At 54.4% G+C, this 24,554-nt stretch overlaps 1 protein-coding gene across 1 annotated transcript in view; it reads left to right on the forward strand.

Moving 5' to 3' along the window:
* Window positions 1-24,554, forward strand: part of SCRIB (scribble planar cell polarity protein) — an 86,744-nt gene that overhangs the window by 34,404 nt on the left and 27,786 nt on the right. The window contains 13 exon segments of the mRNA XM_054167437.1: window positions 300-362; window positions 12,153-12,242; window positions 12,728-12,805; window positions 13,461-13,634; window positions 13,636-13,776; window positions 14,556-14,636; window positions 19,586-19,840; window positions 20,081-20,191; window positions 20,520-20,696; window positions 21,101-21,217; window positions 21,829-22,017; window positions 22,517-22,636; window positions 22,856-22,912. Coding sequence (XP_054023412.1) covers window positions 300-362; window positions 12,153-12,242; window positions 12,728-12,805; window positions 13,461-13,634; window positions 13,636-13,776; window positions 14,556-14,636; window positions 19,586-19,840; window positions 20,081-20,191; window positions 20,520-20,696; window positions 21,101-21,217; window positions 21,829-22,017; window positions 22,517-22,636; window positions 22,856-22,912 — 1,653 coding nt within the window.

Below are 24,554 nucleotides of genomic sequence, written 5' to 3' on the forward strand. Positions count from 1 at the left end.
TCAGCTAATAGTGTCCAGCTTGTGAGCCTGGTGACCACAGCCCTGCGGTGCCAGCGCAGAGCGAAGGTGGCCCCGAGGATGGGCTGCGGCTCGCCGGGCGCTGGCACCCTGCAGGCTGTGCCCCGGCAGCCGCCCTGTCGCTGGCCCCGGGGAAGGTGGTGGCCAGGAGCGGTGTGAGGGGGTCTGCTCTGGTGCTGTGCCCTGTCAGTGGTGTGTGTTGGGTGGTGGTGGTCGTGGTGGTGGGTTTGGTTTATGCTCCACTAATCCGCATGCCTCTTTGCTGGTTCCTGTCCTAACAGGGGGTGTCGTTTGATCAAGCCAATAATCTGCTGATTGAACCTGCTCGCATTGAGGAGGAAGAGGTCTGTACCACTCCTGTTCTCTGCCAAAATCATGCCCTCTGCTTGATTTGCTTCCCAGGCTCTCCCCTCGTTGTAGGGGAAACTGATCTCTCTGGGTCAAGTGGCTTCTGGACCTGACTGATCACAGACACCCAGTGATTGTTTCCTCCCCTGCTTTCACCTCCTTTCCCTACTCTTCCATCCCTGAGGTGAGAATGGCTGCTGCAGACCAGGAGTGAGAGGGAAGCAATGTGAGAGCCCAGAGGGGCTGAGGTGGAAAGGTCGGGTTCTGTTTGCTGTGCACCGAGCAAAGAGAGGGTGAAGGGAAATTGGTGCTCACTTCTGGGAGTGGGGGGCAACCCTGAAGGAGCAGAGGCCTCAAGAAACTGCTGGGTACTGTGCATGACCCTTTGGGAGACGGAGGATCCAGCTCAGGACACAATGCCATGGCCTGAGAAGGATGGACTGGACCTAATGAGTGGTGCATCTCCTTCAGCCCCTTCTGGAATCATGTGCAGCAGTTTGGGATGGCAGAAGAGGGCAGGTGGCACTGGAGGGGGTGTCAGAAGAGGGCAGGTGGCACCAGAGGATCTGTAAAGCCCCTGGACATGTGTTGCATTCAGTGCCTGAGTTTAAGGTCCTGTATCTTGCTGCCTTGTCTCATCCTCTGGCTGTGATCCACTTCCTGAGGCTGTGTTCCCCAGGAGTGGTTGGGAGCAGGGTGCTAATGCCCTGAGGTAGGAGCTGTTGTCAGTGCTGATGGCTTTCAGGAGGCTTTCTCCTGTAGGACATAGAATGGTGCCAGTCCCATGTGTGACCTGTGTGCTGGCCTGCTTGTCTCTGTGAGCTGGGCTCTGTCCTTCTCCCTCCTCAGCAGTTTCCATTGTGGCTTTGCAGTAAGGCTGTGGAAGGGAGGTGGCAAATTCAGGAGAAATGTGAACTGCCTCAGATGTGGTCCACTGTTAGCTGTGCCTCTCCTAGCTCTAGATCACTGACAAGTATTCCTTGCTTTTCTCTTTTGCCTCTGCTCTTCTGTCACTCCAAGGCAAAGCTGTAGCCAGGGGCTTCCTCATCCCTCACTGGGGAAATGGCTGCTCTTAATCCTTCTCTTCAGGTCCTTCTCTCCTTGCTCCCCGAGGTGCAGTGGCTCAGGAAATCTCAGCCTTGTGTCAGGACACTGCCTGCCTGTTCCATGGCTCTTGCCTGAGCTTCACCTGCATCTGGTGGAAGTGCCTGAAGCTTCTCTGTGGTGGCTGGAGAGGGTGGCTGGTTAGAGGCCTCAGTTTGCTCTGGTGTCCCTGCAGGGCAGATCTGTCCCTCAGTGTGCAGAGCAGTGTGGTAGTGCAGCTCCTGAGGACAAGCACAAGAGAGGTTCACCAGATGAGCGGTGGTAGCTGAGGTCACCCCAGACCACACCAGCTTTGGGAAGCAGTGAATTGTCTTACAGCTTTGGGGGAGTGCTGCACTCAGTGGGTGGCTGCTGGGTTCTTCAGTCAGCTGATGCTCTGTTGTGTTGGTGGATTCATGCTGAGCACCTACCAGGGCTGCAGCTCCTGTGGGGCATTGTCTCAAGAAACATCAGTGGAACCAGGCAGTGGGGCTGGGGTTGAGAATGCCATCAGTGAGCGCTGAACTGGGGCTCTAGGCACCTGGGACACCTCACTCCTGCTGCAGTTGTGTCCCTGCCACCTTTCCTAGCATATGGGCTGTGGAAAGCACCTGCCTCAGTGCACAGGTGGAGGACAACAGGAGAACTATCCAGGGCTTCAGAGACTTCTTAGCATCTGAGTGGAGAATTAGCTTGGGAAGTGACCCATCCCAGAAGGAACATCTGCCTGCTGTTCCAGGGGTCATTTCAGGTCCTTGAGAAGAGCCAGTGACAGCTGAAGCAGTGGGCTGATGGAACTAAGTGAGAGCATCATAGTGTGGAGAGCAGCCTGGAGCCCCTTGAGCAGCACAGTTGAAGTTCCTCATGCTGCTGTCACATTCCTTGTGTAACTTCATGCAGTTCCTGGAGAGAAGGAGCTGCTGATTGTGTGTTCCTCAAGCCTAAACCATAGTCTTGAGCCAAAGAAGAACCTTGCCAGATGGAGACATCTGCCTAGCTTCTGCCAGCATCTCAGGGGGTGGGGAGCCTGGTGCTGGTACTGCCAGAGCTCCTTCAGCTGCTGGTGCCAGTGGGACTCTGCTGTAGTGTAAGACATCATCTGTTGGAGTGCATGATGCTCCTGGAGACCTGGCTTCTACTGCTTGCTGTTCCATGTTCTGTCTCCCACTTCCCTGCAGAAGTGGCTGTGTCTGGGTGGTAGGCAGGCTTTTGGAGGAAAGGAGAGGAGAAGCATGCTGAGCTGCTCTTGAAGGCACAAGGTTACACCTGAAGTCTTTTTTCAGGTGATTTTTGGAAGAAGTAGTCCAGAAAGAATTGCTGAGCAGGTTGAAGGTCCCAGTGGAAGAAGGGTCCCACATTCTGAGTGACCAGTGCTGCTTTGCCTGCAGTAATGGCTGGAGTCCTCCTGTGGTTGCCTAGGCTTAACCCATCCTCTGCATGTCAGAGTCATGAAGGGCTCTGCACTGGCAAGGCTTGTGCTGGCTGAGGATCATCAAAGGCTTTTGCTTCGGCATGATGCTTTCTCCTAGCTGCACTGGGTGTGCTGCTGAGTCCTCTCCCTCAGAGGAAGAGAGGCTGAGCTTGGATGTTCAAGGCTCTTTGACTTCCTTGCACAAGGTGGAAAAGATCCTGGCAGCTGCCTTTGCTCAGGTGCCTGTCCTGTCCTCTGGAGTCAGAGGCAGTCACATCTTCCCTACAAAGGAGCCTTCTCCTGTGGCAGTTGCTCAGAAGCAGAACTGTTGGTGTTTGAAGGCTTCGTGCTTGGCACCACCCTTAATGCTGGCCACAGGGAGCTGGGTCCTGAGGACCCCCTGTTAAGGGGTTCAGCTTTGGAAGGCCTCTCTTGCTGACTGGGTGCCATGAGGATGTCCTGTGTCACAAGCAGTCCTGCTCATCTCTCTGAGGCTACCACACCACTGCCTTCACATGTGGCCCTCGGTGCTGTGGTGCTCTCTGGGTGAGACCACGAGCCTGGCAGGACCTTCTTGGGCTTAGAATTCTTACCTAGCAAATTCACTTGTCCCACAAGGTGACCTGAACATTCCAGGCCCTGCAGAGATGAGTGAACCTCTCCTGTATGATGTTACCAATGTTTGCTCAGCTGCCTTAGCTAGAAGATACCTTCTGACAGAGGAGACTCCTTCCTGTGTTAGCAAACCCACAATGCTGGGACTTCCCTCTTTACATGATGGAAGCTCCCCTGAGCAAGGCAGAAGGTGCCATGTTTGCTGTTAGAACTTGTCTGCTTTCTATTCATTGCCACAGGAGTGTCCTTATGACCTCTTCCCACTGGGTTGGAGGACCCTGATGTTCTTGTGCTGTGAGCCTCCAGCAGCTGGGAGACAGGGCTTGGGGTCTCTCCCCTTGTACAACTTCATGTTCAGATCTGCAGGGCATAGTTGAAGTTCCATTCACCTACAGAGTGAGGAGGTGGCTTGTGTAGTTGCTGCTGGTTTATCTCCATCACTGTGGCAGCTGCAGGTTTGGTCTGAACTGGAGCTCTCTGAAGGAACAGGGAGCAAGCTGTGGAGTGACTCCTGACACAGATGCAGAACTGTCTGTAGAGCTTCCTTCTCCTGCTCTAACCACAGAATCATTAAAGCTGTAAAAGACCTTCCAGATCAGAGAGTCCAACCATTAACACTACCAAGTACACCACCAGCACCACATGTACATGTCTACCCTTCAGCCAGCTGAAGAGGAGCACAGCTAGCACAGAGGCAAATGTTATAGCTGGCATTAAAAAATTGAACTAGGGAGAAGAATGAGGATCTGCTTCAAGGTCTCAAGAGAAATCTTATCAATCATCAGAAACACCCAGTTATGAACTGCTGGTGTTGCTCTGATGGGGGAGGTGGAAGTACCAAAATAGAATAGAAGGATGAGAGGAAATGACCTCAAGTTGTGACAGGGGAGGTTTGGGTTGGACGTTGTTGGGAGCCATTTCTTTGCTGAAAGAGGGGATAGGCCATGGAGCAGGCTGCCCAGGGATGTGGTGGGGGTGCCATGCCTGGAAGTGTTGAAAAAACCATACAGATGTGGTGCTGAGGGACATGGTTTAGTGCTGGGCTTGGCAGTGTTGGGTTAATGGTTACAACTCTTGATACAGCAATGAATAGAATAAACCAGGTTGGAAGAGACCTTCAAGATCATCGTGTCCAACCTATCACCCAACACCACCCAACCAACTAACCCATGGCACCAAGCATCCTGTCAACCCTCGTCCTGAGCACCCCCAGCGGCGGCGACCCCACCACCTCCCTGGGCAGCCCATTCCAATGGGCAATCACTCTCTCTGTGTGAAACTTCCTCCTAACCTCCAGCCCAAACCTCCCCTGGCACAGCCTGAGACTGTGCCCTCTTGTTCTGGTACTGGTTGCCTGGGAGAAGAGACCAACCTCCGCCTCACTACAACCCCCCTTCAGGTAGTTGTAGAGAGCAATAAGGTCACCCCTGAGTCTCCTCCTCTCCAGGCTAAGCAACCCCAGCTCCCTCAGCCTCTCCTCACAGGGCTGTGTTCCAAACCCCTCACCAACTTTGTTGCCCTTCTCTGGACTTGTTCCAGCAAGTCAACCTCCTTCCTAAACTGAGGGGCCCAGAACCGGACAAAGGACTCGAGGTGCAGCCTAACCAGTGCAGTGTCCAGGGGCAGAATGACCTCCCTGCTCCTGCTGGCCACACTGTTCCTGATGCAGGCCAGGATGCCATTGGCCCTCCTGGCTGCCTGGGCACACTGCAGGCTCATGTTCAGCCTACCATCAACCAGTATCCTCAGGTCCCTCTCTGCCTGGCTGCTCTCAGCCACTCTGACCCCAGCCTGTAGCTCTGCATGGGGTTGTTGTGGCCAATGTGCAGCCCCTGGCACTTGGATGTGTTCAATCTCCTGCCCTTGGACTCTGCCCATCTGTCCAGCCTGTCGAGGTCCCTCTGCAGAGCTTTCCTCTGGACCCTCTCCATCAGGTCCATGTCCTTCCTGTGTTGAAGGCTCTAGAGCTGGACTCAGTACTGCAGGTGAGGTCTCACCAGAGCAGAGCAAAGTGGCAGAATCGCCTCTCTCCATCTGTGGCCATGCATCAGGATGTGTCTGGCCTTGTGGCCTGCAAATGCACACTGTTGAAATGGACCCTTAGAGCAGTAAGAAAAGAATGGGCTAAGAGGAGCCTCTGGGTGAAATTTTGTAGTCAGAAGGATGCAAACCAAGTGCCTGTAGCAGTGGTTTTATCACCCAGAATCAAGAGGAGCACACGTTCTTTACTGCTGAAGGGAGAAAGAAATGCAGCTGTTTGTGCCCCTTATTCCAGCTGAACCCACAGGACCTCCATGTCCAGGATTTTGTCCCATTTTCAGCTCTGGGAATGGTTTGAGGCTTGGTAGCTTTGTTCAAAGTAAATTTTGTTTCTCCAAGAGGTTGAATGTTTTCCTTTCCAGAGAGACTTAGTCCTGTGCCATTCCCTGCTTTAGCCTACCCTGTTCCTTTTAGGACCCTCCTGCTGTTGGCATTTCCATTCCCATGGCACACCTGGGCACTGCCTTTATCCATTCATGTTTCTGGAATTCATCAGTGGCAGAGCTAGTCCTGGAGTCATAGATTCATGGAGTGGTTTGGGTTGGAAAGGACCTTAACTCATCTAGTTCCAACCTCCCTGCCAGGGGCAGGGACACCTTGCACTAGGCCAGGATGCTTAAGGCCTCATCCAGCCTGGCCTTGAACACCTCCAGGGAGGGGACATCCACAGCCTCCCTGGGCAACCTCTTCCAGTGTCTCACCACCCTCACCAAAAAGAATTTCTTCCTCACCTCCAGTCTAAATCTGCCCTGCTCAGGCTTTCAATCTATTCCCTCTCAGCCTATTAGTACAAGTCCTTTCCAGCTTTCTTCTAGCCCCCTTCAGATACTGGAAGGCTGCTCTAAGGTCTTCCCAGAGCCTTCTCTTCTCCAGGCTGAACAGATCCAAGTCTCTAAGCCTGTCCCCATAGGAAAGTTCTTCAGCCCTCTGATCATCTTTGTGGCCCTCCTCTGGACCTGCTCCAGCAGTTCCATGTCCTGCTTATGCTGGGGGCAGCAGATCTGTATGCAGTACTGCAGGTGGGGTCTCACGAAACAGCCCAGGTTGGAACTGAGCTCCAGAGGCCCATTGTGTTGTGGGGAAGGACCAGCCTGGCCAGCCTCCCCTGGTGAGACTCCACCACATCCCCAGGGAGGTTGTTCCAGTGAATGATTGTTCTCACTGTGAGCACTGTGTGCTAATACCAAGATGAAATCAAATCTCTGTCAACCCCCCCATGGATGTGGATGCTCAGCTATAGCTTGAGCTGTGATTCATGGCTGTGTGGGGGCTGCATGCTCACATCTCTAGATATTCACCCCAAGATGACTTGTATCTCAGTGAGCCCAGGTTTTCAGTCATAGTTCAGAGTCACCATGTTTCATAGTTTCATGAGTGCTTCCTTTCCTCATCCTCATGTGGTGAAGTGTTCACCCCTCTAGAGTCTCTCTGGGGGAGGCTCTGCAGGCCTCCACCAGTGTGTTCACCTTGCAGGTTCCTGTTCTGCCTGCTCTTACCACTGCTGTCAGCCCCTGGGGCCTTCATGCTTGGTTGGCACTGAGCTGGATGGGAGGTGGGCAGTGAGGAGGCAGGGAGGTGCTTGGCTCCTCCAGTCTCTGCTCTGCCACCTCTGTTTTTCAGTGTCCATTCCCTTAGTGACTCCAATCCCACCTGAGCCAGGGGATGGAATCACACCAGAGCCCAACGCCCGCTGTGTGCACCCAGCAGCCTGCTCCCCTGCCAGGGCAGGACCTCTCCTTGTTCCCTTCTCCATGATTGGTTTAATTTAGCTCTCAGCAGCTCCTGCAGGAATCTCCCACCTCCCGTTGGGTCATGGATATTTTCAGCCTGTCCCCCCGTCCTCACGAGTTGCTGCTTGCTGCAGCCAGGCAGATTTAGCTGTTCTCATCTTGCCTGGTGACTCAGTGCTCTGGCTCCCCAGCTCCCATGTGTCTCTTGGATTGATGTGCTGTGGAAGTGCCCCCTTCTGCCGAGGTGTTCCTGGAACAGGGGCACTCAGAGCTGAGGGTGATGTCTGTGCAAAGATGTCTCTAATGGTGGCTGTTAGGGGCTTCCTTTGGGACTAGGAAGCACTGACCACAGTGAGATGTGGTGGTTCCTTCTCTGGTACTTCCCCAGGTCCTTGCAGTCCGTAGCTGAGGGCTTCTGGACTGAGGTACAAATGGAGCTGCTCTCCATGGACTTGTCTGGTCTCTCATGTCCCTTTTGCACATTTTAACTCCACAGTTTTTAGTGGTTTCAAAGTCTGTCATTTATTTGAGCTTTGTAGCAAAGAGCATCACTCGAAGCCTTCTGGTGACAACTTCATCTGGTGCATCCCTGATTCCTTTGGTGTTACAAACATGGAGTAACCATTTCCTGTGGAGTTACTAATGGCATGGAAAGATGGAAGAAGTCTGACCCTCCCCACTGCTTTTGAAGGCTCCTGGCCTCTCCTTGTGTGAACCTATGAACATTTAAACTGTGATTTGGGATGAGATCAGGTGTGATGCATTCTTGGCAGGGCCCTGTTCTTGGTTCTCCACTGGTGACCAGTTCTCAGCCTCTGCTAGGTCTTGATTTGTAAAATACCCACCTGAAGCAGCAGCATCCATGCCAATAAGGACAGCTTGTTGTAACAAATGTTGTGCTTTACAAAACTGTGTATTAAATCTCTGCTGTGACTTTGTGAGCCACTTGTCTTCCCCTTGAGGGTTGTCCAGGCCTGGCCCAGGCTGCCCAGGGCAGTGATGGAGTCACCATCCCTGGAGAGGTATCAGAGCCATGGAGATGTGACATTGAGGACCATGGTTTGGTGGTGCCCTGGCAGTGCTGGGTTAACAGCTGGACTCCAGGAGCTCGAAGGTCTCTTCCAACCAGATCTATGATTCTGAGTGGAGTCTTGTTGAAGAATAAAACAGAGATGTGTTTGGTTTTTTTGAGAGACATAAAGCTCATAAAATGCAGCTGCTTGGCATGAGTGCTGGTCCTGTGTGTGTCTGCTGAGAGGCATGCCTGCTCTTCAGCTGCTCCTGTAGAGTCTGGCTGGCACAATGAGCTGATAGTTCCAGGCACCATCCCGTGTGATCTCCTGGTCTAGCAGCACAATCTAAGTGTTATTTCAGGGTGTCAAGATGCCAGAACTTCATAAATTGGCTGATGAACATCTTGGAGATCTCAGTCAGTTCTGAGGACTTTCCAGTCCCCTTGCCTTCTGAAAGGGTTTTTCCTCGTGGGTGATAAGCAGAGGACTCTGCAGCTGCTCTTGGAGTGAAGCGTGGTTCCTCGCCTCCATGAGATGTGTTTGCATCGTCATGCTTCTGCCCACACACAGGTCTGAAGCATTTGTGGCATGTTTGTATTTCCTGTGTCTCTGCTGGCTGTCCAGGTGGTGTAAATTCAGGGACTGGACACTTGGATGCCCCTGCCTGTACAGCAAGTCCTAGAAAGGTGCCTGTGCCTCCAGACACTTGCTGCCTTCTGGAAATAAAGCTCTGAAACCCACACTGCCCTGGCTCTGTCTGGAGAAGCAGCATGGTCTTTCAGCAGGTTCTGAAGTACATCAGCTGCAGGCTTGGGCAGCTCGACCCTGGTTCCCCTGCCTCTGGGTCTGCTGTGCCCCTGCCAAGAGCAGGCTGCAGAAACCCTTTGCTGGCAGGGGCAGGGCACAGCACCAAGTGCTCTCCAGGTGATGCTCAGCTGGGAAGTCAACCTGTCCATGCATGCCACGCCTCTGGCTTCTCCATGTATGCTTAAGGCTGGAAAACCTCCCAGAATCAAGTGGCTCTGTCACAAGTTAATTTAATGTATTAAAAATGCCTGAAGAAGGGGGTGGGATGGAAGCAGGCCCTGCTTGGGGATGTTCCCCAGAGACAGACTGGCAGAAACACGGTGGATGAGGGAAACAGGAGAGGAGAGGACCTACAGCTGCTTCCTTGGCTTGTGCTGTGGTGCCATCAATCACAGGTGGGTTTCCCCAGGTCTCCAGAGGCAGTTCAGGGGGGGTGACAGCTCTAGGCTGAAGTGGCAGCTTCTTCCATTCTCTTTTCTCCTTCCCCAGTGGAACTTGTCCGTGGAGGACATGGATGCTTGGCCATCTGGGAGGAGCTAGGAAGGACCTCTGGGTGTGCTGACAACATGATAAAGGTTTGCCCTTTCTACAAAGGAAGGAGCCAGAATCAGCTGGGATCAGGTCACAGATTATTGTCACCACTGAGCTGAGCTGCTCCTGGAGCCCTGGTACTAGGGGAAGAAACAAAGAAGAGGAAAACACCCAAGAAAGTCAGTGGTGGTTGCAGGGTGGGAGCTGTGCTGCCCCTGTGGACAGGGTGGCTGTTGGCTGTCAGTCCAGGGTGTCAGGCCAGGCATGGTGGGAGTCAGGGCAGCTCTGGGGCAGCCCTAGGACAGACATGCTTTGGGAAGGGATAACTTACTGGGCTTGTCCAAAAAACAGTGTCCAGGCTGTGATGTGAAATACTGGATGTGAAACAGAGGCCATCATTGCTGCTGTATCCAGCATCAAGTTCGAAGGGACCCTCAAAGGGCATCTTGTCCAGAGCCCCTGCAGTCAGCAGGGACACCTCCAACTACATCAGCCTGCCCAGGGCCACATCAACTCTGATACTGAATGTGTCCAGGGATGGGTTCTCAACCACATCCCTGGGAAGCCTCTTCCAGCATTTTACCACTGTCATTGTGAAGAACTTCTTCCTAATGTCCTTGTAGCCAAGAAGGCCAATGGCATCCTGTGGTGTATCAGAAGGGCTGTGGTCAGTAGGTCGAGAGAGGTTCTCCTACCCTTCTTCTCTGCCCTGGTGAGGTCACATCTGGAACATTGTGTCTGGTTCTGGGCCCCTCAGTTCAAGAAAGACCTCAGAGAGCTGCTTGAGAGAGGACAGCACAGAGCCACAAAGATGCTGAAGGCAGTGGAACATCTCCCTTGTGAGGAGAGGCTGAGGGAGCTGGATCTGTTTAGCCTGGAGGAGAGGAGACTGAGGGGTGACCTCACTCATGTTTATAAAGATGTGAAGGGTGAGTGTCAGGAGGACAGAGCCAGACTCTGCTCAGTGCTGTCCAATGATAGGGCAAGGGGCAGTGGGTGCAAGCTGGAGCAGGAGGTTCCATGTGAACAGAAGGAAAACTTCTTCACTATGGGGGTGACAGAGCACTGGAACAGGCTGCCCAGAGAGCTTGTGGAGTCTCCTTCTTCAGAGATGTTAAAAACCTGCCTGGATGCACTCACTACTGTGTGACCTGCTCTGGCAGGGGTTGGGATGTGATCTTTTGAGGTCCCTTCTAACCCCCTAAGTTCTGTGTGATTCTGTGAATACTGCTTCTTGGATCCTGTTGGTGTGATGCTTTCTGGTCCTTGTCTGCAGACCTACTTTTCCATTGTCTTTAGAAGTCTTTGTGTTGAATGTAGCTGGGAGTCTTCAGGACATCACTGCAGTAGGGTGGGACTGGAAGCAAGCAGTGGTGTTTGCAGGTAGATCCAGCAGCTTTCTCCCTCCTCCAGCCCCCTGCTGCTCTCCCAGAGAGCTGTCGATGGCACACAGTGCTGCCCCAGGCCTGCCACGTTTCTGTCACCTGAGCACTCCTTGTCTTTCAGTACTTGGGTTGTACTCAGCCTCTGGGTCTTGCAGCAGAGGCCATGTTGTTATGGTCTACCTACAATCAGGGATTCTCTTGTGAAGATCTCAGCAGCTTTCTGCCACGCTGTGGACTGGGCACCAGAGGAGATGGTCAGGACCATCTCTTTAGTTCTGCATTTCCTGAGGTGGTATGGGTGTGGTTTAAACTCATGAAGGCCCACAAGCTGTTGCTTCTGTCCTTGTAAAAGAGAAGAAGGGTTTGAAGGGAGGGTCCCTGCTCCCTGTGCTGCCCGTGCTGGGGTCCTGCCCAGGCCAGGCAGACCCCACGTTGAAGCCAGACACCTCTGCAGCAGCCGCTCTCTGCTCTGGCATTGCTTCCAGAGAAGTGACATCTGGAGAACAGCAAATCTGGGTCTCTCCAGGAGCCTGTGTACATTTCTGTCATCTACCTCACCAGCTCCTTGGTCTTTGGCCTTGACAGATCCCTGAGAGAGCCCTGTCTGTCCCATTCCTTTCCCTGTGTCCTGCCACATGCTCTCTGTCTTCCTTCTCACGACTGGGGTGAGTGACTGGTTTGTGCTGGTGTCCTGAATAGGAGCAGTTTTGGTTCAAGCCTGACCAGAAGGTTTGCTATTGGAAGGGGCATGATTTGGTGTAGAGGTGGGGCCAGGAAGGAGAGGAGACTTCTGGATTGCACAGTTAGAGTCCTGAGCCTGCCCGTGCAGAGGGGAGAAGAGGAAGGGGCCAGCTGGACAGAGCAGATGGGTTTTCTGGAATCACACACTGGTTTCCATCAGAGCAAAGCCAAGTGTCTGGCCAGGGTGTTCTGGAGGAGGTGCCATTCCTCTTACAGACACTCTTGGGATGGCCCTCAGTCTCCCAGCACGGACTTACACCCCAAAGGGAGCCACGTGGCAGAGCTGGGCTGTGGCGTGAGCACTGTTCTTGCTCCTTTACCCAGTCCCATCCCACTGCTGCTGGGTTTGCTCTGTGGTGGACACCTCATCCTGATGTTGTTCTGGCACTCTCCTGGTCTGCACTGACCTGTGACCTGTGTTTGCTTCCAGCTGACACTGACAATCCTGCGGCAGACAGGGGGGCTGGGCATCAGCATCGCGGGGGGCAAGGGCTCCACCCCCTATAAGGGCGACGATGAGGTAAGCCCCTGGGCTGTCCAGCTGTGCAGTGCCCTCTTGGAGGGCCTGCTTCTCTGTAGCTGCAGCTTGGATGTCTGTAGAGGTCAGCTGAATGGCTGGGCTGGGCTCTCAGAGCAAGGTGGGAGCAGCCAGAGCTCAGACCCACTGCTCCTGTCCCAGCTGTCTCCTAAGGTACAGGACCACAAGGCACAGAGTGTGAACTCGTCCCCCACACGTGGTGGCATCACCTGTGTCATGTTCTCAATCCACTGGAAAAGGCCTCCAGTGTCATTCTCTTTTCCCCTCTGCCACCTCTGGGGTGGCTCTGGTGAATTTGATCCTCTTCCAACTTCACGTCGCGGGGGGGTGTTGTGGCTGCTCTGCCCCCACACCCAGGTGTGACATTGGTGAGGGGTTTCCTCTCAGATGGAGTGAGGTAGCCTCTCTGTGCTCTGGAGGACTGAGGAATGGGCTTCACCTCTTCTAATAAGCAATTCTGTTCCCAGGGTATCTTCATCTCCCGTGTGTCAGAAGAGGGCCCTGCAGCTCGTGCAGGGGTTCGTGTTGGGGACAAGCTTCTGGAGGTAAGAACCTTACTGCTGTGGAGAGGCCTGTGGTGAAAGTGTGGGGAGAAGCATGGTTTGGGTTGTCTGCTTCATGCTGAAGGCCAAACGAAGTATCAAGAGCTGGGCAAGAGCAAAACAACCCCCCCAGCTCAGAGGCAATGTCCCACAACTCTCCCTGGCTCAGAGTTAATGTTCCTGTGAATCTGCTGCCGCTTCCTGAGGACAGGAACAGCTCCTGCATGCACCCGGAGGTGTGGAGCTGGGAAGCCTCTTCCCTCAAGCAGAGTGAGCCTCAGTCCCCAGTGGGGTGACCAGCAGCCTCTGTACATCTGCTTTGCTGTGTGGGGCAGAAGAGGACTCCTTAACAGGGAGCCAGTCCCACACTGTACTTGTCCATCTTCGAGTTGTGTCCAAAGTGGGTAATCGTGAAGGAGGACATGACACAAGAGACGAGGTTGTTGGAGCTCCCTGTGTGGGTGCCTGGCAGGGGCAGCCTTGGCTTGGGACAGGCGGCTCGGCGGTGGGCAAGTGCGGGAGGGTCCCCTGTGGGCAGCAGATGAGGGCTGCTGGGCAGCCTGCAGGAGCCAGGGGAGGGGCTGCGGAGGCTGGAGCCGGGTGTGCTGTGCTGGCAGAAGCTGCAGGAGTTAAGGGCTCCCCCCGCGCCTGTCCGCAGGTGAACGGCGTCTCGCTGCACTGTGCCGAGCACCACGTGGCGGTGGAGGCCCTGCGCGGCTCGGGCAGCTCGGTGTCCATGACGGTGCTGCGGGAGCGCATGGTGGAGCCGGAGAACGCCATCACCGTCACCCCCCTGCGCCCCGAGGACGACTACAGCCCCCGCGAGAGGAGGGGGGGGGCTGCGCTTCCCGGAGCGGCCCGAGGGGACGCCTGCCGCCGAGAGGTTCTCCACCTGCCTGGTGCGCAACGAGAAGGGCCTGGGCTTCAGCATCGCCGGCGGCAAGGGCTCCACGCCCTACCGGGCCGGGGACACGGTCAGTAGCCCTGGCCTCGATTCCCAGCTCTTGGCCACTACTGCGGGGGCTTCCCGGCGCGGGAAGCTGCGGATGCCCTCCCTGGGATTGTTGGAGGCCGGGTTGGATGGGGCTCTGAGCGACCTGGTCCAGCAGGAGGTGTCCCTGCCCTTGGCAGGGTGTGGTGGGTTGAAAATCCCTCCCACCGTGAAACTGCCAGGCTGGCTCCGTGGGAAGTGAGGGAAGCTGTGTTTGCAAGCAAAACTGCAAAGTGGAACGCGGTGTGTGTGGACAAAACACCTGGACAACCTCCCAGGCACGGCCCGAGACTGCCACGCAGGGTTGTTGGAACTGGATGATCTTTAAGGGCCCTTCTGACCCAAACCATTTAATGATTCCTCACCCATGGGCACGCAGCGGTGCAGTGTGGCCTGGGGCTGCTGCCCAGGAGGGCTCTGGGAGTCAGGATCTTCTCTCCAGTCGGGGAAGGAGAGAAGTTCAAAGGAGGTGGGGCTGGGACTCGGAAGCCCTGCCAGTGACATCCAATCTTGCTGCTGTCCTCCTGACATCTGTTCTGGGCACTCAGCCACATGAAGGCTTTACTGCAGCTGGAGGCTTGCAGGTGGCTCTAGAAGCAGAGGAGGGTTTGTGTGGAGTGGGGAACAGTGGGCAGTGCCAGGGGAGGGGTCTGCAAAGGGGAAAGGTCTGAGCCCTGCCTGGTGCCCAGGAGAGGCTGCAGGAAGGCCAGGCCTGGCAGGGGGGAGCCCGGGTTGCCCTGACCCCCCCCGCCTGTGTTCCAGGGGATCTTCATCTCGCGGATCGCCGAGGGCGGCGCAGCGCACCGGGACGGGATCCTGCACGTGGGGGATCGGGTCATCTCGGTGAGTCTGGGCTGGGGGCTCCTGCCTGGCCTCACACAGGGGCTCTTCTGCCCCTGAAGGTACACTCTGGGGGTCCTTGGCTCAGCTCCTGAACCTCTGGGGAGAGCACTCGCTCTTGTCTTTCTGTGCTGCCCTGCCTGCTGCTGGCTGCAGTCAGTGCCTCCCATTTCTCCCAGCGCTGCCCATGAGTGTTGCCTGCAGCTGGGCTGCACTGGGGACAAGTGACCTGGGAGCCCTGCCCTAGTGTCCTTCAGCTATGTGGGACAGCGCTGAGGGTTCTGCTGTAGCTCAGCATGTGGATGGGAGCAGCCTTTTAGGGCTCAGTGGCTCTGGCAGGGGTTGGCATGGGTGGCAGTGGAGGGAGATGAGGAGCTGAGCAGGTGTCACCACTGTGCTTCTGCTGCTTCCACTGGGAACTCCAGCCCCAGTTCCCATCCTGTTGGTACCACTGGTGTGGATCTTTGCTGCCTCTAACCTGAGTCTCTCTGCCTAATGTGTCGCTTGCTCCCTGTCCTGGGAGCCTCCTGAGCCTCTCCCTGAGCTCGCATGCTACCTCCGAGGGAAAGCTCCTGCATCTGGTGCTGGTGGTGGGATTCTGGTCCAGCTGCTGTGGTGAGAGCATGTGTCCCCACAGGGCTGCGTGAGTAAGCACTGATACAGCCTTGTCAGTGCTGGCTTCTGTCTGCTCTACCCCGGGCTGGGGGCTGTGCTGTATTTGCTCTGGCCCAGGGCTGACGTTCTCCTCTGGGCAGGAGACTTGAACGGGGACAGCATCTCTCCCTTCTTGCTAGTGCTCCCTCCTCCTCCCCATGTCAAGCCCTGACCCTGGGCATTGCCAGGTTGTCCAAATTACTTTGGTTTTGCTCATCTTTTGGTGCTCCTGGTACTGAGGCATGACTGAGAGGTGTGAGTGCAGGCACACAGCCCACCCCATGGCGTTCATTTGCCTTACCTGTGGCAAGAAGGAGACATGAGACCCCAGAATAGAGTCACAAGTCAGAGCTGCTCCACCCCCACTAGCAACTCTATTTATATCTGTGGGCAGCTTGGTAGGAACAGCAGATCCAGTTCCCTGGTAAGGGCTTGCAGTGCATGGGCTCAGGGCCTTTGTTGGGTGTCCACATGGGTGGAAGCCTTTCACACTTTGCTGTGATGATGAGGGTGGTGCTACTGCACTGGCAGGAAACCTGCCCATGCTTGACTGTGGTCCTCTGCTCCCAGCATGCCACCTGTGCTGAGGTGTGTGCAGGCATGAAAGGTTCGGTGCTGGGCATCAGCTACACCTCCAGTCTTGTGCTCAGTCATGGTGGAAGCAGGCACAAATTGCTGTCCTCTAGGAGAAGACTGCTCTGGGCTGGACTGTGCACAGAAGCCTTTTTTGTGCCTTCCAGCAGGTGCCTGGCTGCCACTGCCCTGGCTGCTGTGCCTCCCAGGCTGGTCATGCCTCAGTTTTCCTTGCCACTGAGCTTCAGTTCCTTGGGACAGGGAATACAGCACAGCCTCATGCTGCTCCCCTGTGCTCGAAACCCTCCTGGCCTTCCCTGCAGGGGAAGAGCTGGGACAGCTCCTTTGACTTTCCTAAGGGAGCTTTGAGCACATGGATTGAGGAGCCCAGCCCAGATTGCTCTTTAAAGTTAACACTCCCCCAGAACTCACCAGTGACTGACTACTAACCCTCCAGCTTTGCCCACATTCTGGTGTGTCTTGGGGGTCATCTCAGGTGTCCTGGGAGTCATTTTGGTACTGGAGAACATGGGACAGGGAGCAGTAAGGGGAGAAAGTTGGAGAGTTTGCATCATGGGATGAGAATCCAGCAGGGAGGGTGTAGGGCTGGAACAATGGCTAAGGGCAGCTGGGTTTTGGGATAGGGCTGAGAGTAGACTGGAAAAGCTGATTCTGGGGGGGAATGTGAGACAGTAGGAGCAGGCAGTGCCACACAGGGGTCCTGGTGAGAGCAGGCTGATGGCTAAGAAATTGGCCAGAACGGTTGAATTCCCTGGTGTGCAAAAACTGTGTGGATCTGGGCAAGGCCATCTGAGACTTGCTCTTCCTCTGGGCACTTGGAGAGCTGAGCTGCTGGGACTGGGCTGCTTCTCTTGCCAAGCAGGGCTACTGAAAACCAGCTGCCACATGCTGGGAGGGCACTGTGACTGCCAGGCAATTGGAAGTGAGTGAAGTGCCACCAAGGGCTGGTACATCTGGTGCCCCTAGGAGTCCAGGTTCACTGGTCAGGGGAAGTATCACTGCATGCTTCTGGTCTGATGCTTGTCAGTGGCAGAGAAGTCAGAGGGGAATGCAGGAAGCCATGAATGCATGCAGCTGCTGCAGGGCTGTCTGTACAGCACCTTGGGCCTTGATCTGGTGAGAGGGACCTGAGGGCCTTGTTCTAAGGGCCGTGACCTAAGAGCTGTGTTTTTCAGCATCCCATCTTTGTTAGAAATTGAAGTCTGTCAGAGAGGAGGACCTAAGGGGATCCCCCTTTCCTAGTCCAGCCATGAGGAAGGCTAGGAGCAGGTTCCAAACACCACAGGCAAGGGTGGCCACAGATCTACACAGGCAGAAAGGGGACAATGCCTTGACAGGTACAAACACAGAAAGTCCTCACAGGAAATGAACAAGATAGACGGCTTCACCCTCTTCCTACCCTCTGCTTTGAGATTTGCTAGTCCTTCACTCAGCTCACATCCATGTTCATGTTTGCAGGGCTCTCCAGCCTCTGTCCCAGGGGTCATGTTCTCAAGGCTCTTTGTTCAGACCCAGAGCCTTTTTTCCTGTTTCTGGGCTAGCTGTTTTGTCTTTCCATGTTTTGGATCCCTTCCTGATGGCTAGTCTCACTTTTGCTAGTAGTTATTGCAGGCACACCCAGCTCACAGGAATACAACCAGAGCTTGATGGACAGAGCAGAGCATGATGATCCTCAGGCACAGGGCTTGGCTGGACTGGAGTGCAGCACACACTGCCTGGGCTGAGCCTCTTGTTCTCTACTGTCTCATTTCTCATGCTTGTTCCTCCCCTTTCCTCTTTGGCCACTCTCCTTCTCCACCTCTGATCTTTCTGCTCATTGCCACAATCCTCCCTCAAACTCCCTGCAGAGGCTTGTTCTTCCCTACCAGAGCTGTTTTGAGAGCCCACAACAATTCTGGCTTCCTCTGCATGTAGAAGACAAGGTTCTTGGTCACACTTCAATGTTACCACCTGAGTGAGTCCTGTAATAGTCCATCCATGAGGAACCTGAGTCTTGTCTCTGTCACCTGCCTTTCATTAGGATTTTTGCACCCATGGGGTTAGTTAGTGAACTTTCCTTCTTAGTGCCCTGTCTTAGCAGCTGTTGCTGAGTATCTTCAGCTCTTTCCCCTCCCTGCTTGCCTCCACCTCCTTCTGGTGTCCCTGTATGTCCCTTTGGGGACAGCCCTCTGAGCAGAGGGGATGCTGTGGGGCTGAGAGCTTCGTGGCTTGCCCAGCACGGGGCTGCTTTGCCTGTCTCCTGCCAGCATTCTTGATGGGATGGGGCAGGTGGGGTGAGTGTGGTGGTGTGGTGTGTGGAGGGTCTGGACACAGCCTTGTCAGACTGTGTGCACTCAGCTTTGTCCAGGAGCAGCTTTTCTTGGAAGGAGCTGGGGACTGGCTGGAGTATTTCTAGGAATCACACAGGGAGGAGCCAGGCTGCAGAACTCAGCTGCTGGGACTGTTCAAGTCACCTTGTAACTGTGTAATCTGGTTCAGCTCCATCTCAGCAGCTGCTGTGTCCTCATTGTTCATGTAGGAAAACTTTTCCAGAATGCAGGAATAGAGACCTTATAGTTTTCAGCTTCATCTCTTTCATGGCAAGTTTTGTCCCCTTGGCAGTGTCCTTCTGGCTGAGCTCTTCTTGGTGTCACAACCTTTCTGGTCCTTTGAGTTTCTAGGCAAGCTGTTTGAAACTTGGGTGTGTAGGCAGGGCTCTGCATGCTGCCTGTGGGAGCAGCTTTTCTGTGCACATCTTAAACTGCATTGGCTAAGTTTTGTGTGTGTGAAGGATGAGGACACAGCTTTTTAGATGGGTTCTCTTCAGTGCTTTGCAGGAATGACATCACTGCTTCCCTGCATGTGCTGGAAGAGCCTCCTTGAAGCGTTTTGTCTTTCACTGAGGTTATAAAATGACTGTAGCAGGATTCTTGAAATGACTCTGCAGGGCATGTTGGATAATGTTTCCTTGTCCAAAAGAGTTCTGGTTTTCCTTTTTTGTCAGCCAGTTGGTCACTGTGGACCACCAGAGTCCCTTTCTCAATCTTTTTCTAGCTGGGGTACACTTTTTATGGCTTAAAACTTTCCCCAGATTGCTATGACTTTGGCCAGCACAGGTAGACAGCAGCCTCGTGGGCAGTGACAGGTCTTGTCACACATCAGACCGTGCTCCTCAGTGCCTGTGCCTGGGCTTTGAGAGCCCTTGATAAGAGCCAAGGCAGCCGATGCTGTGGCACATCAGTGACCTGTGGCATCATCTCTGGGAACTGCTGTTCTGTCTTCTTTTCACAACGAGGTCTTTGGAGCCTTCTTCTTGGGCTACTTTTGTCACGTCCCAGTGGAAAGCTGCAATGCAAAGCCAAGGACGAGTGCCAGGGACCCTCCTGGTAAAGAGCGAGCCACAGTTCAGCCCAGGCAGCAGCCAGGTTTGTAGTGCTCCAGGAGCATCAGGCTTAGTCTTTGTGGGCTCCTGCAGCATCCCTGACGCTGTCAGGGCTTGGAGGTGTGCAGGGAAGGTGGGGAAGGGCTGCTGAGCTGTCCAGAAGAAGGATCCCGGTCAGGTGGGAATGGGCAGGGCCCGCATCCCCGCGCAGGTAGGAAGGAGTGGGGCGAGTCCCAAAGCGCCGCAGGGAAGGAGCTTTTGAGAAGGGACAGAGCAGGCCGGGGCCCCAGGGGTGCTGGGCTTGATGCTGGAGCAGGGTCTGACACTCAGTTGGTCGTTCTAGATCAATGGGGTAGACATGACAGAAGCCAGGCATGATCAGGCCGTAGCGCTGCTTACCGCGGCCTCCCCCACCATCGTGCTGCTGGTAGAGCGAGAGGGTGCGGAGCCGCCCGGCGAGGGAGACGCGGCGGGCACCCCGCGGGCACGCATGCACTCCCCACCGCCCCCCGGCCACGGGGACAGCCCGCCCGAGGAGACGCCCTCCCTGCAGAGGAACCATCTCCCCAAGGGCCTGGAGGACCAGTACCCCATTGAGGTGAGTCTGCGGGGCTCTGGGGTGGGGCCGGCTCGGGCGTACTTCATCGAGTGTCGGCAGTGCCCTGGGGGCTGGGCTCCTGTTACTGAGGCCTTGAGAAGGAATGGGGAACCCCCTTGTTCCCTTGGTGCTTGCCTCGTGGTCTCTCACCCAGAACGCCCCCGACTCCGTGTTTTCCAGTGTTTGTGGTCCTCATGTGAACCCCGTCTTCCCTCTGACTCTGCTTCTTGTTCCCTCCAGGAAATTCACCTTGTCAAAGCAGGAGGGCCCCTGGGACTCAGCATTGTAGGAGGCAGTGACCACTCGAGCCATCCGTTTGGGATTCACGAACCAGGTGTCTTCATTTCCAAGGTAGAGTCCTGCAGGCTTACATTTGAATTCCTTGGGAGCTCTTGTGAGAAGGCTCTCTTCTGATCACAGTCATGGGCAGAGTGATGGAAAAGCTGACCCAGGTTCAGTTTCAGATAACGTGAGAATTTGAGAGTGCTTCAGATGAAACCTTCCTTCATTCTCTGCCAGTGTTCACTGATACCTGACCTCTTGGGGAGCTTTGAGGCAGAGGGAGAAGTCAAGACAGGCCTCAGAGGTTGTGCGAGAGTAGGCTGTGGACGCAAGCAGCGTCTCTCCCAGGAGAGGTGACATTTCCTTCTCCAGCTGTAACATCAGCGGTTCTTTGCAGGTCATTCCCCGGGGGCTGGCATCGCGTAGTGGGCTCCGTGTAGGGGACAGGATCCTGGAGGTGAACAGCATTGACCTGCGCCATGCTACCCACCAGGAAGCAGTGAATGCCCTGCTCTCCAACACCCAGGAGCTGACCATGTTAGTGAGGAGAGATCCTCCACCACCAGGCATGCAGGTAGGCTCTGAGCAAGAGAATGCTGGGGTCATGCTGTCCTTTGTGGAGGGGTCACTTTTGAAGGCAGTTTGTGTCTGGGGCTAGGACACAACCAAAGTCCTGGTTGGAATTCCCTTTTTGTTGGTAGAATCTAGCCTATTGGAAGTGTATATCCACTTGAGGGCTGTGGAGGGTCTCTGGCCATGCTCATGGTGATGCTGTGATCATGAAGACCAGACCCAAACAGCAGAGAGAGAAGGGCACAGTCTCATTAAAAGGAATAAACTGTGCTGGATGAGTGAAGAAAAGTCTAATTTGGGTTCTTTTCAGGGTGTTTAGAGTATGGCCAGCTAGCAGGAATGTTTCCTTAACAGTCCCAGTCTGACCTTGACCCAGAAACAAGGAGACCTTTTCTGTGTTTCCAGGAAATCTGCATTGAGAAAGCTCCAGGAGAAAAGCTGGGCATCAGCATCCGGGGTGGAGCAAAAGGTCATGCTGGAAACCCCTTCGATCCCACTGATGAAGGCATCTTCATTTCTAAGGTACCAGAGGTGGAACTGCAGCTTGGTCCCGTGTGAGGCCTACCAGGGGGTTCTGTGGTCGCTGTGTTCACTGCACTCTCTCCACTGTTCACTGAGTGCATCGCATCTGGAGTGTTCTCCATCCCCTGCAGGAGGCCCATTTATATCCTTTCGTATTTCCTCCTCTGCAGCAGCTACAAAATTCCTTCTTTGTGACTCCAGTCTCTACCAGGCAGACAGTGAAGAGCCTTTGTGCCTCCTTCACCTCTATCCACAAAAAAGCCATCCCTGTGCTTGCATTTCCTGAACCCTAGAAGGGAGAGCTCGCTTCCTCACCTGCCTCACTGACAAAGCAAAAGCAGTTTCTTTTCCTTGGGACAACACCTCTCAAGTACAGAGTCTTTACCTCCCCTAAGATGTTTCGTGTTTGCTCTACCAAACCCTCCCCGCTCTTCCTTTTCCACCCTCTCCATAAGTACCTGCAAGTACTTCCAGATGCTCTCCCTGATGCCTCAGCATTTTCCCCTGTTCCCTTGGTATGCTGCCCTTTTGCTCCTCCCTGATGGTCCCCATGCTCTCTGATCTTCTCCTGCCTCCCGAGGTGACATCTCACTTGCCCTGCTTTGTTCCAGGTGAGCTCCTCGGGGGCTGCAGCTCGGGATGGCCGCCTGAAGGTGGGCATGAGGATCCTGGAGGTGAACCACCAGAGCCTGCTGGGAATGACCCACACGGAAGCTGTGCAGATCCTGCGCAGCGTGGGCGACGCGCTGCTGGTGCTGGTCTGCGACGGCTTCGACCCCAAGGCTGCAGCTGCCATCGAGGTGAGCGCTCCTGTGCCAGGTGCCCCTGTAGTGAGCAGCACCACGAGGAGCTCACCTCTCTCTTCACAGGAGGTTGCTGGATCTTTACAGCCTTTGTTTTTGAGGAGCTGATTGGAATTTTATTTGACATCCCAGATTCCAAAGTCTGGTTTCTTGCTGTATGGACTGGAGGTGGTTGCCAGTTGATAGAAGCAATCCTATGTCTTCTCAGCTTTCTCTTTTCAAGGCTAGGCAGTTCAGCTTTTCTTTTCTCCACTAGCATGTGTGCCCTGTCCCTGCTCACCTTATCCCCTTTCTGTACCTGTTTCCATTTAAATTCATCTTTCTCAGACTTCATGTTCCTTAGGTAATTGACAGCTGAAATCAGGTTTCAGGTTGTGAAAGGGTTGACTTGCCCAGGGTTGTCCTGGTACTCCACGTCTGGGTGGCCAGGCTGTGGAGTTCTTTCTATGGCACACTGTGGGCTTCCTCCACATTTTGTGACCTTTTTGTTTTGTAGATGTCCCCAGGAATTATTGCAAACCCTTTTGCTGCTGGTATTGGGCGCAAGAACAGCCTGGAAAGCATCTCATCTATCGATCGGGATTTGAGCCCTGAAGAGCTGGAGATCCTGCAGAAGGTGGGTCTTGTGGCTGGGAGAACATTACAGAGTGGAGACACCAAGTGTCTCCCTTGGTGCATGGAATCTGCAGCATAATGGGCAGTGGACTTCCTTTCGATGGGATCAGCAGGTCCCAGCACTTTCATCAGGATGGGACTCAAATCCTCAGGAGGTTAGAGGTGTTCCCAGCAGAGAGAGAGCACTGGGTGAAGTGGCTCTAACTTTGGTCTCTCCTAGGAGATGGAAATGGTGAGAGAAGCAACTCAATGGGAGAGAGAAGAAATGGAGAAAGTGGTGAGAGCTTTTTTGTGTAGCAGCATCTGTCCTTGGCAGAGCCCTGAGGAAAATGCCACAGATTATCTCTGCCCAGTCAGTGCTGGGGGCCTTGGACCTTCCCTCTCCCTAGCGCTGCTTGGTTGCTCCAGCTGCTCTTTGGCTTTGCCCTGCCTTCCCGTGCCCTTCTCTGGTGGTGCTCCTCTGCTGGTCATAGCTTGGTTACCTGCTGGTTTTTTCTGGCCAAGCTGCAGCTCTGAGGGTTAGCTGGAAGTCCCATGCTGAATCTGTTCTGCCTGTGAGCTGACAACTTTCATGAGCCATGATGAGAACACAGAGCTTCCCTGAGCTGAAGAAGTGGCTCTGTTGTCATCCTTCAAGGTGCACATCAGAATTTTTCTGATGTGTTGGAAGAGTTCTTTTTGCCAACTGTTTCAGCCTTTCACAGAATCAAGCCCTTTGAGGACTTGGGTTTTTTGCTTCTCCCTCAGGTCAGGTTCTTTCAGAAGCTGAGGGCGATGGAAGTCTCCAGTGCTGTCAGCTGGGAGCCTGCCCTGGCATACAGGGCTGAGTCCCTTTTGCAGTGTTCCTTCAGGCTTCCAGCTGAGGTGCACCAAATGTTTCTCTGGGCTCTTTCTCTGGTGGCAATCACTCAGCTGCTGTTCCTTTCACCACTCCACCCAAGTGTAGTTTCCCTGACTGAGGTGATGTCTAGAATTCAGTTACCACTTCATATTTGGCCTGGTTTGGAATAAAAAGGTGTGAGGTTTTGACCAGAGAGCGGCACAGGCTGTGAGAGGACAGAGCAGTGGGCAGGAGCCTGGCCGTGTGACTTGCCAGGCACGTGAGCTGTGTGATCATTAAATGACATCTGCTGTTTCACATTTACACTGCCCTGTCAGGGCCTGCAGTGGGCTCTGCAGGGCACAGCTTCACAGATGACTGGGGCAGAAAGACAAAAGGGTTCAGGGTGCTGCAGCCTCCCTTTGGAAGCTTTGCTATCCTGCAGCTTCCACTGATGTCAGCACGTGCAGGAGGAAGGCAAGGGGCTTCTGTCCCAAGTGTCTGCAAGCTGTTCGGATGGTGTTTTGGGTCTGTGGTTTGGAGTTCTTCCAGTGGAATGGCTTCACAGAGTCATCTCCAGCCTGATCTAGCTGAAGATGTCTTCACTCGTTGCAGGGAGGTTGGACTAAATTACTGTAGAGGTCCCTTCCAACCTACAGAAGCTATGGAAGTATAAATGCACAGAAACCATCCTTTAGGACAAGTGACACTTTAGTACCTGGCAGCTGGGAAGCAAGCCCACAGCTGCGGCTGGTCACCTCAGTCACTGGTCACTCTTGCAACACTCCTGTGATGTCTGAGAGCTGACCAGCTGGTGGAAGCCCTTAGTCTTTTCGCAGCAGTGCTCCTAACAAGCACAAGATATTTTTAGGTCTTTTTTCTTAGTGACAACCAGGCCCATGCTCTGTAGATCTCTTCTTCCATTCCCTTCCAGCTTCTTCAGTCTCTGCTCTCAAGATGTCTTTTCCAGCAGTAAGCCATCTTCTCCTTTCCTGTGGTGACGGTGTAGCTTATGCTTGGGGGAAGCTTGAACTCCCTTGGCTTTTCCCCAGGATGGACTCTGCTGATGAGGATCTTAGAGACTTGTGCTCTCTTCCCC

The sequence above is a fragment of the Dryobates pubescens genome, chromosome 14 (genome assembly GCF_014839835.1).
Source record: "Dryobates pubescens isolate bDryPub1 chromosome 14, bDryPub1.pri, whole genome shotgun sequence".
Lineage (NCBI taxonomy): Eukaryota > Metazoa > Chordata > Aves > Piciformes > Picidae > Dryobates > Dryobates pubescens.